Source organism: Columba livia, chromosome 1, assembly GCF_036013475.1.
Source record: "Columba livia isolate bColLiv1 breed racing homer chromosome 1, bColLiv1.pat.W.v2, whole genome shotgun sequence".
Taxonomy (NCBI): Eukaryota; Metazoa; Chordata; class Aves; order Columbiformes; family Columbidae; genus Columba; species Columba livia.
Genome location: NC_088602.1, coordinates 129586562 through 129602957, shown reverse-complemented (window position 1 = coordinate 129602957; position 16396 = coordinate 129586562). Strand labels below are relative to the sequence as shown.

Below are 16396 nucleotides of genomic sequence, written 5' to 3'. Positions count from 1 at the left end.
TTCTAATTTTCTCCCTGCATAACTTCATGGCATTCTTCTGTTCCTCTTTGAGTAGCCTGTCTCTTCTTCCAAAGGTTATCAATTCTGCTTTTATTCCTAACTTCCAGCTACAATTATCTATTCAGCCAGGCCGGCCTTCTTCCCTGCTAGCTCACTTTCTAGCACATGGGGACGACCTGCCTTTCTTGACTCCTTTCCCTTCAGGACTGCCTCCCAAGGGACTCTGTCAACCAGTTTCCTGAAGAGGTCAAAGTCTGCCCTCTGGAAGTCCAAGATAGCAGTTCTGCTGACCTCCTTACTTCCCCAAGAGTAGAAAGCTCAATAATTTCATGGTCACTATGCCCAAGGCGACCTCCAACTGACACATTACCCATGAGTCCTTCTCTATTCAGAAACAACAGGTCCGTTAGGCATCTTCCCTAGTAGGCTCCCTGACCAGCTGTGTCAGGAAGTTGTCTTCCACACACTCCAGGAGCCTCCTAGACTGTTTTGTCTTTGATGTGTTGTATTTCCAGCAGACATTGGGTAAGTTGAAGTCCCCTACAAGAACAAGGGCTAGAGACCGAGAGACTTCTCCCAGCTGCTTATACAATATTTTGTCTGCCTCTTTATCCTGGTTGGGTGGTCTGTAACAGAGCCCCACCTGGATGTCCACCTTGTTTCCCTTCCCCTTAATTCTCACTCATAGGCACTCAAACCTATTATCACCCTCATCAAGCTCCAGACGATCAAAACACTCCCTAATATACATGGCTACCCTACCTCTTCTCCTTCCTTGCCTATCCCTTCTGAAGAGTTTATAGCCATCTAATGCAGCACTCCATGTTTCCATGATGGCAACTATATTGTATTTTTTCTGCTGCACGATGGCTTCCAGCTCCTCCTGTTTGTTGCTCGTGTGAGGAGAGATTGAGAGAGATAGGAAGCAATTTTGCGTATCTTTTGTCACCAGAAACACTGTCTCATTCAGCAACAGTCTCTCCCCAGTTTTCGTTTTGCTGTTACTACACCTAGAGAAGCCCTGCTTTGATACCTTTCCCATCCCTTGCCAGATTCCTGTCCAGATACAACTTATCTTTCCTAACTGTGGCCCTGAAATTACTTCCGAGTTACCTGACCCTCCTGCCTCTTGTATGCTTATTTTTTTTGTTTGAATTTTCTCAGAAGCTTCTTGTTCGTTCATGCAGGCCTCTTGCCACTGCTGCTTGACTTTCTGCATGTTGGGATGAACCATTCTTGGAGGAGGTGAGTTTTCCTGGACCCCTCTTCTCTTCAAGACTATCTCTCATGAGCTTTTTCCAAGCAGATTCCTGAAAAGGATGAAGACTGCTGTTCTGACACCCAGTGTTGTCAACAAGACAAATAGCATAGATCCTGAGAAAGCATCCATGCTCTCAGTATCCTGAACTTCACCATCTCATGCTCACTGCAGCCAAGCCTGGTTCATTCTCTTTAGTAACTATCAGGACCAGTGGACCACCACATACAACCCACACCCCCCACATTGATTCAGGTCATCTGTGCCAGGAATTTATCATCATGCATTCAAAAAATGTCCTGGATTACTTACATCTGGTTTGTTGCCTTTCAGCAGATGTTTGGTTGATTAAAATCTCCCATAGACTAAAATCTCATGCAAATATGAGACTTCTTTCAGTTGTCTGATTAGGTGGTCTGTAGCAGACACCCCCAACAATGTCAACAATATTGATTTGTAGTTTAATCCTGACCCAAAAGCTCTCAGCTGGAACATCATCTGTCCCACAGCAGACATGACGCCATGCATTCAGCTGCCCTATCTCCCTTTTCACCTTCCCCGCCCATCTCTCCTAAGGAGCCTATATCCAGCTATTGTGGCATTCCAGTCATGTGAGCACCGCATCTTTGTAGCCATGCAACTGCACACTCATTTCTAATTCCTCATGTTCAATTCGCCAAGCTGCATGTACTAGTACACAGACACTGCAAAGAGGCTCTCTGTCATGTTGATTTTCCAGAAAATCTATGAGACCTTCCCTCGTAATACAGCATCATGATACTTCCTTGCTTGTGTGCTTACACTTGGGGTGGGCCCCTTCTGCTCTGTTTTACTGACTGACTATGAGGTCTTGTCTGCACCACTCTGTATCTTTTGCTTACCAACTCGGCCCACTACTTCCCCATGTGCAGTCACCTGGGTCACCATCTCAATCCTCTATCATTCTTAGTTTAAAGGTCTCCTCACCAGGTGGGCCAGCCTCTTATTAAAGATGCTTCTGGCCTAGTTTGTCAGGTGGATTCCATCCCTTTCTAACAGGCCTTAATCTCAAAGCGGGTCTCATAGACATAAAAGCTGAAATCTTGTCATTGACACTAGTTGCATAATCAGCTGTGGACCCGCAGAAGCACTTCTCCTCAAGTCTTTATTTGCACTGTTAGAATTAAGGTAAAAAAACACATGGCACACCTTGCTGTTGATCACCATCCTAAGAGCTGTGTAGTCATACTTCATGTGCTCCAGGTCTCATTGGTGCTTTTGTGGAGTAGCAGCATTAGTAAACAAAGGCTGGTCTACAGGCTGGAAAAATGTCAGAAGCCTCTCCACAATATCCCAGACCCATATGCCTAGACCAGCAGGTCAGATCAGTATATGGGACCCTGTCCACAGCAGGAGTGAGACTTCCACTGCTATCGCTTGTTGCTTCCTCCCAGTGCTTCTGCGTGGCTCAGGGCCAGCTGGTTCTGATGCTTCATTGTACAAAATTTCCTGCCCTTTATATACAATGAAGACACTGAAGCTATTCTGTAGCTAGAGGTCTCCAGGTGGATCAGGAGCCTTCCTCCTGTTGCCAGACATCACAAGTTTCCAGCTTCACGATCAGAGAAGTATCAACTTGCAAACCTGGTAAGTAGAGACTCTGACCGCCCCTCTTTTCCGTACAGCTGGGAATTTAGGCTCTTGTATATTCAGGATCTTGAAGGAAATCCGGTCAGTCTCTCATGTCCCTGAAGCAGTGAAGTGTGCCAACCTCCTCTAGCAGCTCACAGTATCACAGTATCACAGTATGTTTGGGATTGGAAGGGACCTCAAAAGATCATCTAGTCCAATCCCCCTGCTGGAGCAGGAACGCCTAGGTGAGGTCACACAGGAACATGTCCAAGCGGGTTTTGAATGTCTCCAGAGAAGGAGACTCCACAACCTCCCTGGGCAGCCTGTTCCAGTGCTCTGTCACCTTCACTGAGAAGAAGTTTTTTCTCAAATTTAAGCGGAACCTCTTGTGTTCCAGCTTGATCCCATTACCCCTTGTCCTATCATTGTTTGCCACCGAGAAGAGCCTGGCTCCATCCTCATGGCACTCACCCTTTATATATTCATAAACATTAATAAGGTCCCCCCTTAGTCTCCTCTTCTCCAAGCTAAAGAGACCCAGCTCCTCAGCCTTTCTTCACAAGGGAGGTGCTCCACTCCCTTAATCATCTTCATTGCCATACGCTGGACCCTCTCCAGCAGTTCCCTGTCCTTCTGGAACTGAGGGGCCCAGAACTGGACACAATATTCCAGATGTGGTCTCACCAGGGCGGAGTAGAGGGGAAGGAGGACCTCTCTCGACCTACTAACCACCCCCCTTCTAATACAGCCCAGGATACCATTGGCCTTCCTGGCCACAAGGGTACAGTGCTGGCTCATGGTCATCCTGTTGTCCACCAGGACCCCCAGGTCCCTTTCCCCTACACTGCTCTCTAATATGTAATTTCCCAACCTATACTGGAACCTGGGGTTGTTCCTGCCCAGATGCAGGACTCTACACTTTCCCTTGTTAAATTTCATTAGGTTATTCCCCGCCCAACTCTCCAGCCTGTCCAGGTCCCGCTGGATGGCAGCACAGCCTCCTGGCGTGTCAGCCACCCTTCCCAGCTTAGTGTCATCAGCAAACTTGCTGATAGTACACTCTATTCCCTCGTCCAAATCGTTAATGAATATATTGAATAATATTGGCCCCAGTACTGACCCCTGAGACACTCCACTAGATACTGGCCTCCAACTAGACTCCGCACCACTGACTACCACTCTCTGGCTTCTCTCCTTAAGCCAGTTTGCTTATTTGCCTTTTGTCCTTTGCTTATTTGCCACAGATCGTCTACCAGTACAGACTCGGTGCAGGCAAGGAGGCAATGTCCTACTTCCCAGTCTCAGCAAGAGCCTGCAGGTACTTTCTGCACTCCCTGAGACCTATAGAGCTGCATGCATCCATCCATCAGGATCTCAATCTAATTTGAGGTCTCTGATGTGTCTTCAATATTTCTCTTCAGTCTACTTCTCACTCAACTGTTCCTCTGTCTTCCGTTTTTGGATTGAATTTCTGAAGGCTACACTGGCAAGATTTAGCCGGCAGATAGAAATCTTCTGTTTATGTATATGTCCACAAACTATTATTAGAGTAATGGAAACAGATTCTGTTTGTTGTGTGGTTTGTGAAAAGTGCCACTGATTTCACATTGCTGGCCTTTTTGCATCCTAGTCTTTAAGATCCCATCTTCTTGTGTCACATAAATTTAAGATAGTAGCGTCATCTTTAGAACTGGTCTACAGTCAACTTTTTGGTGGTAAATATGGTCCACCATGTATTTTGAATTCTTTCCAGGAGTGTACTTACTGGAGGATATTGAGCTATACATTTTCATTAATGCAGCCTGTGCATTTAAGTAACATGCCAGGAGTTCAAGAAATTACTTGACTTCTCATGTCAGTTGAGTGGCTGTTCTGTTGGCATCTGTGCTCAAATATGCAAGAGAACAAAAGACCTAACTTAGCAATTAGGTATTTTCCATGTGTGCAGCCCTCATAAATGCACTAAATTGATGCACTAGTGAAGATCGCCACTGTACAGATAGCTAATATGAGCTCTGTATAGAACATATCTATGTAAGATTCTAAGGGACACAGAGGTTTTGAGTACAGGTGATATCTTTGGCACTTAAACAGATAATACAATCTCCTGAGGAGAGGCAGAGGAATATGGTTGTAAGCAAGTGGGAGAGGGATAAATAACTTAAAAAATCAAAGAAAATAACAACAACAACAATAATAATAATAATAGTTACTGAAATTAAAAAAAAAAAAAAATTACCTCATGAATTCCAAAGTGAGCGTAGGAATCAAAATAATAATCTCTGGATGTCATCTCTTCTGGACTGATGAGCTTTGCCATCTTGCCTCGGCCTGGGCAGCTTGGTTGCAATGGAACATGTATAACAGATTGAACTGGCTTTGGAACAACAGCAGGCTGAGGAGGCTGGGATGGGATAGGGCAAACCTAGGAGAACATGGAATATTTTTAAGAGGGATCATTAAAAGCAAACATTTTTCTCTATGTCTAGCATAGTGATATTATTGTGACTATCTAGGAGATAGTAATACCAAAGACACATGGGATATCATAAATGAAATTTAGGCTGCCTTCTGTTCCTGGCTCTTTAATTTATTTACTGTCTTGGAAAATTTCCTTAATGGCATTTTCCTTGATATTCCTCTGTAGATACCTACATCAGTGCAAAGTAACAGCATATTATTGGTGTTGGCTGAAGTGTGTGACTCCAAACATTAACACAAGGCAGTTAAGAGATAGGTTTTCTTCTTTAGTGTCTTTTTCTGTCAAACTGCTACAGCTTTGTGAGAGGTAAGTTGTAATAAATAAAAAGTTCTCCTGCAAAGAAGAGCTCATAATTAAATGATTTTGGATACAGTGTTGCCAACAAGAAGGACAGGATTCACAATTGATTCTTAATTGTCAGGTAATGTTTCTGACTGTATTGATGAGATAGGTATAAGAATGCTCACAGTATCTGAAAGTATCTGATGTTGAGAGTCAGCATGTCCAGAAAGCACTGTAGGGAGCCATGAGGGATATATGATCCCCTAATTTAGTTTCCCAGTGTTGGGAGATGCAAGAGCTATGTGCTACCAACACCCCCTGGCCCATTGCACTTCATTTTTCCTTGTATATTGCATCTCCAACACCATAGAGCCAGAATGCTCACATCCCCTTGACTCAGACACCTGTAGCACCTAAGGCAGAAGACAGAATGTTTCACAAACATGGTTTGGCCCGTAAATATATCTACATCTTTCATCCCTAACACGAAGCAAAATGCTGAAAACTGAGAAAGACTGAGTGAGATGCTACAGCTTCACATGTCATCAAGAGCTTCATATATTAAGAAGGACAATCCTACCTAAAATACATCACCTCCTCTTGTACTTTTAAAAAAATTTTTGGACTTAGTAGTTTCCCAGTGGGGACTAGATTTGCCTGAGCCTCTCCTAGCTACTTCCATGAAGTTCACTCTGTCTCCTATAACTTGATACCGTGAGCCATTAATCCCTTGTACTTTCTCTGAATAGCATCAATTAACCTAGTTCTAGCACCAATTAGCATAGTTCAGCTTACTTCAATATATGTATTAAAAAAAATCACCACACACAAAAACGCCCACATTTTTTCCCTTCTTCAATTAAAGATTTAAATGTGTCATCTTTAGATGGTATCTTTGGTCCATCTGTGAAACATGAATACTAGTGGTTTATGTTTCTGTAACACCTTTCATCCATAGAGATCCAGAAGCACTTCATTTATGTTTCTTTTCTACTTCTGATTTTTTTACACTATTACTTCACCCCCTTCACCTCCCACCCAGAATACAATTGTTTCCAACTGGTATTTGTATTTTTGTCCTGTCTAGTTTTAAAATGTCCACCTGCGGGAATTTATCTTATGAAACTATCTCCTTGCCCATTCATTGCAAGAGACACCTCGACAGCTCAAGCCTTCCAGATTTAATCTTCATACTTTCAGTTACATGCTTGAGGTTATATATCAACATTTTTCTCCACTGGTGTACACATTATCAAATTTTTGCAGTTACCTTGCCCTGTACTCCTTTCTGTATTTGTCTACTGGATTACAAAGACTCATGGAAAAACCCTTTTATGCTAAGGATGTGAAGTTCACAAGAAGTTCAAAATAGCCAGTAAGGAAGGGGTTCCAACAGAGACCAGATGAGACAAACTTTCAGCTGCTTGGAGACAAGGATGTTATATATGTCTGCATTAGGTACATGTTTTCAGGACCAGTAAAAGAATGTTTGCCTTTCACTGTGGATTTTGTTTTTCTCAATGGAGGCTTTATATTGTAGTATTTTTAAAAATCAGGATGAAATAGGCAGTTTGTCAGTAGGACAATCTGAAGCAGAATCTACTTTCTGCTTGATAAAAACTAGGCTCATTTTGTTTTGAATTGCAGATAACTGTGAGCTCAATGCAACTGCAAATCTCTCTAAACTCTAAAACTGCAAATCTAGTCAGAGACAGACTCTGTAAGAAAACTGGGAGAGAGAAATGATTCTTAAAACTGCTTACTTTGAAGCTATTCCTTTTTCAGCTAGTTCAAAGTGAAGTGCTGCTCTGAACTTTCTACACAGAGCATCTGAAATGCCAGATCAAACTGTCATAGACAAACCTGTCCGTTTCTTATCAGCAGGAAATTAATTGTCCTTTACAGACAAGTATAGCTTAGAGTACATTACAACTGCTACATGCGAGTTTACCTAAGGTAATGATGATAGTAAAAATATTGTGAAAACACTGAGGCATGTTCTGAAATCTGTTGTTCACTTTAAAATAAAGCCTCTGTCCAGAACAACTGAGACAGAGCAGTTATACAAGGATCTTGGTTATACGCTAAGTGTCCAAATCCTCACCAAGTCAAAGCAAAAGATGCAAGCAGGTCTTCAGTATGACAGGGGCACGGCTGGCATATTTAGACTGCTGTAGAAATAAGACAGAGTAGCAAGAAGGACAGGAAAGATCACAAAGGTTTGCAAGTCTGTTATTCATTTGAAAGTTAAAAATTAATCCAGATATCTAAATGTAAATACAAGGTAAGAACTGTGATACCTTTGTGGATCTGACCCAGGATATCCTGTCAAGATTCTTAATGGGGACACTCTTTGGAGAAAAGCCAGAATCTTCTTAGTGAGAGGTCACAAATTAAGGAAGCAAATTTCCAGTTTGGTATAAGGAAATAGTTCTTCCCCCTAACAGAGGCTAAGCACTGAAACAAATGTTTAGAGGGTCTGTGTGGTCTCCAACCTTGTCAATTGCAAAACTCAGCTAGAGAAGGTCCTTAGCAGCCTGATCTACCTTTTGTGTTCTCTTTCTACCCATATTATTCTCTAACAATAAGACATGGACAGTTATATTTGTTATATTCGTACTATGCAGGACACATAGGTGGCAATGACAGGATAAACTTATAAACCTGAGGCAAGTGTAGATTATGGGATAGGTTATTGTGATGGATCAATCAAGATGGGGTTAATTCCTACATTACCAAGACATCTAGGTATTCAATACCATAAGGTCAAGCTCAGGTATAAAGGCAAGAAGCCAGGGCATGACCTCTCTTGTGCTGGTGGTCCTGGTGGGCTCCTTCTCAGCCTTTGTTTTCTGATTGTCCTTCCTATCCACCGAGGGCAGGAGAGGGGTGAGCGAGTGGTGGGTTGTTTTAGCTGACAGCTGGCAAGGGGCTGGGGCTAAACTACAACCACCCTTTCTGTTGAGCCAGCCAGGAGAAATAAAAGGGCTGGGATAAGGACAGAGCCAACCAGAGTGTCTTAAAGTTTACTCTGTTAGTTAAGTGGTCACAATGTTTCTTTATTTACTCACATGGCTGTGTCATCTGAATTCCTATATGCCACATGTGTTCCCTGTGGGGCTTTTTATTACATCTGGGAAAAAGATTAGGTTGATCATATTGCTGTTCTGTATGATATCAACCTATGAGATAGTGATTTAATTTCTTACACATCTTTATTGGTATTTTTATAAGACATTGATGATATTTCTGTACCTTGGGTGCCATCCCTCTGAACTGATTGGTAATTGCACACAGTTTGTGAAGAAGACAGAGGGCAGGGCAATTTCCCCCCTGTTTCTTCACCTCCGTTTTCTCCTCTGGCTTAGGTGCAACAGTTTTTGAGGATTTTGAACATCCTGGTAATATTCAAGCTGGCATGCTATTGTTGCTATGTCTTCCAAATCTGTGTCGGGTCATATACAGGGTTACAAAAGGATGTGTTAAGACTATTGCCCACAGATCTGCCCTGAGGTTGGATGGTCATGGGTGGAATGGCATGTGGGAGAACACGGGCAGGCATCTAGAGAATTTCTCACGTCTGATGGTTTGGAGTTTTACTCTGAACTACTGCAGGACCCTGATGAGGTGATAGAATATTTAAAAGGAAAATGCTCTGGCTATTCCAAAGAAGCACAACTTACTGCACTGTGCTGGGCCCTGGCCAGTATCTATCAAACACTGCTCAACATCATGCAGCACCCCCAGGGCAAAGCCGGGGGATAACAAAGTGACAGGCACTACAGTTACTCCCACTCTGGTGCCAAATGCTGCAGCTACTCAGACCCCAGTGAACAGGCACTGTGGCTACCCAGACCCAGGAAGCAGGTGCTTCAGCTGAATCAGAGAACCAACCTGTGTCTGTACTAGTTGCCCTTGTCCATAAAAAAAAAAAAAAAACACAAAGAAATCAGTTCACTTAGTGAGGGAACATGATGACCCAGTCCCATCACAAGAACAGGAGGAGGAGGCAGAACCAGAGATAATCACCCGATCTCTATCCCCAGGTGAGCTGCCAGATATGCAAAAGGATTTCAGCCGCTGGGATGGCGAGTACATTGTTGTTCGGCTGATCCAATGCTGGGATAACAAGGCTGGTAGCTTGGAACTAGAGAGTAGGGAAACTGAGCAACTAGAATCCCTGTCTGGGGAAGGGGGCATTGACAAGGCAATTGGGAAAAAGGTGCAAACCCTCAGCCTCTGGGGACAACTTCCTTCAGGCATGAAGGAAAGGTACCCCTTCAAGGAAGATGTTACTTACCACCCAGGCAAGTGGACTACCATGGAGAAAGTTATGCAGTACTTGAGGGAATTAGCTGTGCTGAAGGTGATTTATAATGACATCAATAAAAACAATTTACCCACAGATCCCGATGGAATCCAGTGCACACAACCCATGTGGCCAAAGTTCCTGCAGAGTGCACCATCATCCTATGCTAGCTAATTGGCAGTAATGTCCTGGAAAGAAGGCAAGGGACAAATGGTGGATGAATTGGCTGGCCACCTCTGGCAATACAAGGGAAGTCTATCTTCCTCCCTGCAGCCCTGCATCTTGGCTGTGGAGAAACTGCCAGACATGCTAACTGAAAAACTATCCCGAGAGTTCCAGCATTTTGAAGACAAGTTTTGCTCCCCACCTGTATGGCCTAGGGTCTCAGCTACTCGGAATGAACATATCTCCAACTGAGAGAGAATGCAGAGGGTATACAAAACAGGGCACCCTGTGGTTTTGCCTGCATGACCATGGAGAAGACATGAGGAGGTGGGATGGGAAACCTACCTCAGTCCTAGAGGCACAGCTACATGAGTTGAAAGACAACCTCTAGCAGAGATTATGCCAGGAAAAATGCTGTCCCAGTTTCCTGCGGGCAGTTCTGCAGATATAGTAGAAGAGCTGATTTTGCTTCTGACTATCTTGAAGGGACTTCTGATTCGTTCTTGCAAAAAGGGGGCAATGAGTACCACAACCAAGACTAGAGGGGCCCTGCCTCCAGCCAGGTGAAGGAGAGGAGTAACTGGTTTTATTGGACTGTGTGGATTCAATGGCCTGGAACGTCAGAGCCACAAGAGTGCAAGACTCTAGTGGACACCGGGGCCCAATGTACTCTAATTCCATCAAACTCTGAGGGAGCAGAATCCATCAGCATTTTTGGAGTGACTGGGGAATCCCAACAGCTGTCTGTATTAGGTGCTGAATCATAGAATCATTTTGGTTGGAAGAGATAATTGAGTCCAACCAGAACCTAACTCTAGAACTTAAGCATGTCCCTAATAACCTTGTCTAAATGACTTTTAAACACCTCCAGGGATGGTGACTCCACCACTTCCCTAGGCAGCTTGTTCTAATGCCTGACAATGTTTCCATGAAGAAAGTTTTCTTAATATCCAATCTAAGTCTCCCCTGGTGCAACTTGAGGCCATTTTTTCTTTTCCTATCACTTGCTACTTTGGAGAAAAGACCGACAGCCTTCATGCTACAACTTCCTTTCAGGCAGCTGCAGACAGCAAGAAGGTCTCCCCTCAGCCTCCTTTTCTCAAGGCTAAACAGCCCCAGTTCCCTCAACCACTCCTCATAAGACTTGTGCTCCAGGCCCCTCACCAGCTTAGTCGCCCTCCTCTGTACTCTCTCCTGTACTTCAATATCTTTCCTATAGTGAGGGGCCCAAAACTGAAAACAATATTCAAGGTGGGGCCTCATCAGCGCCAAGTCCAGTGGCGTGATCACTTCTCTAGTCCTGTTGGCCACACTATTCCTGATACAAACCAGGATGATGTTGGCCTTTTTGGCCACCTGGGCACACTGCTGGCTCATATTCAGCTGGCTGTTAATCAATGCCCCCAGATCCCTTTCTTCCAGGCAGCTTTCCAGCCACTCTTCCCTAAGCCTGTAGTGCTGCCTGGGGTTGTTGTCACCCAAGTGCAGGACCTGACACTTGGCCTTGTTAATCCTCATACAAATGGCCTCGGCCCAGCAATCCAAATGCCTCTGTATGGCCTTCCTACCCTCCAGCAGATCAATTCACCCACCCAATTTGGTGTCATCTGCAAACTTACTAAGTGTGCACTCAATCCCCTCATCCAGGGAGGATGAGTCTGACTGAGGTGAGTCTGACTGGAAAGGACTGGGAAAAGCACCCTGTTGTGACTGGCCCAGATGCCCCATACATCCTTGTTACAGACTGCCTCAGAAAAGGGCAGTTTAAGACACAAAAGGGTACTGGTGGGCTTTTGACATAGCAGCTGTGGAGACAGAGGACACCAAACAGCTATCTACCTTGCCCAGACTCTCAGAGGACCCTTCTGTTGTAGGACTGGTGAGGGTCAAAGACCAACAGGTGCCAATTGCTACCACAACAGTGCACTGGCAGTAATATCACACTAATCGAGACTCTTTGATTTCAGTTGATTCGTCAACTGGAGAGCCAAGGAGTGATCAGTAAGTCACTCACCCTTTAACAGTCCCATATGGCCAGTGAGGAAGCCCAGTGGAGAGGGGAGATTAACAGTAGACTATCACAGCCTGAATGAAGTCACACCACCATTAAGTGCTGCTGTTTTCTGATTCTTCTTCCCATCCTAACAGGGGTGGGGGAAGGTTTTAGCTGCTGACTGGGAGGCTCTGGAGCTTAACTATGACAGTTATAAATTTGGGTTTAGAGATTTGTACACACAATAGGAACAGAATCTGTTTTCATGATATTAAAAACCACACACCGTGAGAAGAACACAACAAGCCACTCTGTAATGAAAAGCTTTTGAAGCTACATGTAACTGAATTGGACTGAATGATAGGACAGGAGATGACAGAATGTAAGAAAGGGAGTACATTTAAATGTCTGTAGCATTTATAAAAGTCTAAATGGTTCTAGACCATTCTATGTGCCTGTGCAGGTAATAAAAATGCTCTTCATCCAACCTATCCTCTTGACTGCTTGCTTGCTGCACATTACAGTGCAGCTTGAGTACGGCAGAAAAAAGCAGGTGATAAATTGTAGTTATGGATGTTGACATTTAAATTGTGTTCTTTTTTATAAAGATGGAGATTTTGCAATGCGTGTAAAGTAGAAGGTCCAGTACAGGGCATTAAGAGTCCTAGCTCAGCATAGAACAAAAGGAAATAAGGGAGAAATGTTATTACTGTAATAATAACTAAAATTTACTCTTTGCAAAGTACCTCATGGAAGGATAGAGAAGAATTATTTTAAAAGTGCTGAAAGGCACCTTTCTTCAGGACAAGGTTACATTTTTATTATCTTTGGCATGTGATAGACTTAATGTCTGTTATTGGTTTAGATTTAATGTCACACACCTAACTGCAACACCTTGGTTTACAAGATCCTTGTTACAAGGAGCAGCTGGAGAAATGCCTTGTGCTTTCACCTGTACTTTGTTGTGCAGAGCAGATGGTCTGTCACTAGAGTCTGTTGCCCATCTGCTTGTATGAAGCCCTCTAAGTGTCATGAGGAGTGAGCTAAGTTGCACAGTGAGGAGTTGAGTCTCAAGTGCTGGCCAAAGTCTCAAACCTGCTATTGAAATCAGAGTTTCACAGCTTCAGCTCAGTGGGGTATCATATTGTAGAGCCATTGCCCTTTGGTGGATAATATTAAAAGTGAAGTACATCTGGCAGATGGCTAAATTCATTCTTCTTTTAATGGAGTAGAGACTAAGTTACTACAATCAATAATCTGAAAATGAATCCCCGCATATAGCTATGCTGTTCCCTCCAAATATACATCATAGGATTTGTCACAGTATAATGGTCTCTGTCACACGAGTCAAGAATCTGAAAGGTAAAGAATTAAATATTAAATATGAGTTTTAAAACTCATGAAGGAGGTAAAATGTGCTGTTCTGCGGCGTGATGTTCTATGATTTCGTTTCCATTCTTCAGTGCAATCAGGAATGGAAGAGGTGGATATACTCAAGCACCCTGGTTATTTTGACATGTATAAGTAAAACTGGCAGGCTGCAAAATACAGGCCAGACCATCAGGACTATAGTGTTTCTGAGAGACATTTCAGACTTCGCAGTGTTTTCTGGCTTATTACCATATATATCAGGACAGTTAGGAACAGCATACTTTCTAATACAGCTCTTCCAAATTTGGTACCTTGCTAAATCAGTATGGGCCTTTTGGTTGCTGTATGTTACAGCAGCCTTTCTTCTGCTCCAGAATCCAGTCTGGAAAGTTGGTTCTGATGTGTAGATCACAGAGGAGCACAAACTGCAACCAGCAGCCTCACAAGGCCAGCAGCTCTCCCAGATTGCAGCATCTGGTCTTGTAAAGATTTACAGCTATGTCTGACATGGTTACACTGCACATTCCTGCTTTCCACTGGGGCATCCCATCCCTTTTAAAGATTCATGAAAAACAAATAAAACCAAATGATGAAAAAAAAATTCTTCCTATTGGTTTAAGCCTCTCCTTATCTGACCAAAGATGGTGAGAATTTAATTTAATTTAATCATTCTTCATTCCTTTGGTAGAAGCTTGACATTACAGTAGTGAAAAACAGGAAGGTGCCTTAACGAGTGGTCCTCACCCTGTTTATGTTGACTGGGTGAAATTCTGATATCATAATGGGAATTTAAAATTAAAAACTGAGGCCACCTGTGAGAGCTAAGAATGTTATTCCCAGCCATATGTTACATATTTGGTATTAGTTCTATCAAAATTTGAAGTGCACCTAAGAGCCATTGAAGGCCAGGGAGCACTGAAATTGACTGATCACCGTGGAATACTATTCCTTCTCTTCCATTCAGTTACCCAGATTTTCCTTCTGAGATTTCTGGTTTTCAGGAGTTTTGACAGATCTCTTCTCTTTGCAGCACTACATTCAGAGCTCTCTACACCAAAGCAATCAAGACGTACAGATACAAGAGGGGGAAACAGCCTGTTGTTCTGACTGGGCTATTAAAGGCTTAGCTTTTGTGTTAGTTCAGAGGGAAAGTTTGAGGTATGTCTATTACTTGCCTATTGTTGAAAGTCACACAAGAGGAGAATCTGATAGCAGCATTTTCCATTTGAATGAGGCCATAGCCTCTGGGAAATAAAGCCATTTTCCAAGTTTAGTGTTATTTTATTTCTGATTTGCCTTTCAAGGAGTTTCATAAGGAGAATGCATCAGGTCTTCCAGATGATTTTAAAATATTGCACACAAACTCAAGTAATCTAAAAATAAACTGTACCAATTTGATTCCTGGACATTCATTGCAATCTCTGTATTTGGTAGTGAAAATTGTTAACATTAAATGCTTACTGCTTGCACTGATACTTGTATTTTAATATCCCATCAGGCAAGTATGCCTATGCTAACAATACTCAGCTACGTTCAGCTGCTCAGGGGCCAGACTCATACTACCACTTCCAACGCTCATGATCAGGTTAGGCATAGCAGAGTGAGAAGGTTGCTGGAATAGCACTGACTTAAACTACAGTTAGTCTTTCCCTTCCCCTTGTATTCTGCAATACAAGTAGACAAATAGCACCAGTCTTGCCTCATTTTTTGAGACACGACATAAACCCTCAGATTTACACGTGACTACGAGTGGAGTCCTCAGGTCCTCTCGATCCAGCACTAGTTCTAGGCAACCTGGGTATTGTGAGGCAGTAGCTGGAACAAGGCTAATAGTTCTTCCTGTGTGCACACGTACACTGATAATTCAGGGTTCCTGGTGGGTGATGTTCTCTGCTGCTTGGGTAGATTTGGCACTTTGCAAACAATTATGATGAATAAATTGTTCTATGCTATGTTTCCCTGGGAGTAGCTCAAACTCTGTGTTGTTATTTAGCAAGTCATGTTTCAGTTCTGAAGAGAAGCTGCTAAATGAATATATACTGTGATTAAGTTATATAAGACATACCCATCATTAACCAATTGACATGATAAATGCTTTCTGATCACCTGCAAAATGAGGGGATATTTTTCAAATTTTAGATCCTTCTGCATGGCAAGAGGGAGACAGAAGATTAAGTAATACATTGTTTGGAAGCAGAGTGCTTAGTTTAGATATAACTAATAATTAATAGATGTACTGAAAGTAAGAAACAATCAGTTATAACCAATTTTATCAATTATTTCTTAGTGTAGATATATTGTATGTTAAAAATGTCTTAAAATTGTAATTAATATGTAATAATTGTGTGAATATAAGCAACGCAAGAGTGTCCAGTCATTGGAGCACTTATGGAGAATGATCCCCAGAGCTCCCCAGTGCTGTCAATAAAGAATGCCTGCTTAACAATACAATTGACTCTGCTGTTAAGTTTATTTCTCCATTTCAGTTCCTTTTTCTCCTGTAATGTCAGGCTCAGTAAATAATGACAGTTTTTTAGGACTGCCTTCACACAAACTAGTTGGACTAGTTGGGAGGAGGATCTTGGTTTCTCATTATTCTGCCCCTTCCCTTCTCTGTGTATCATCAGTGTCACCTTAATACTTCTTTTCTACAGTATAGCTCACAGTGTACATAGACTGTACAGGGAAATAAAAAGACCCCCCCTTTCACTCATCTGCAGAGTCCAAATTTCAGTGTACAAGACCCTATAAAAAAAAGCCTTCGTAATGTGTGGTGTGTCACCCACCTGCGTGATATAACTCCACATAAATTCTGAATTACAGATTATTTATTGTCACAGCTAAGAAGCCATGAATGGTGCATAGGAATCTATAGCCAGAATGTAAGGGGCCTGCTAACAAGTGATAAATAGTTGTATTTTAAGG

At 42.8% G+C, this 16396-nt stretch overlaps 1 protein-coding gene across 4 annotated transcripts in view; it reads right to left on the bottom strand.

Moving 5' to 3' along the window:
• PRMT8 (protein arginine methyltransferase 8) overlaps nt 1-16396 on the bottom strand; it is a 95477-nt gene that overhangs the window by 49026 nt on the left and 30055 nt on the right. For 3 of the 4 annotated variants that reach the window (XM_005509771.4, XM_005509772.3, XM_065029056.1), the window contains one exon: nt 5109-5294. The exons of the other annotated variant lie outside the window; for it this stretch is intronic. In XM_005509771.4, coding sequence (XP_005509828.1) covers nt 5109-5294 — 186 coding nt within the window. The remainder of the gene's footprint in view (nt 1-5108; nt 5295-16396) is intronic. 4 annotated transcript variants of the gene reach the window in all.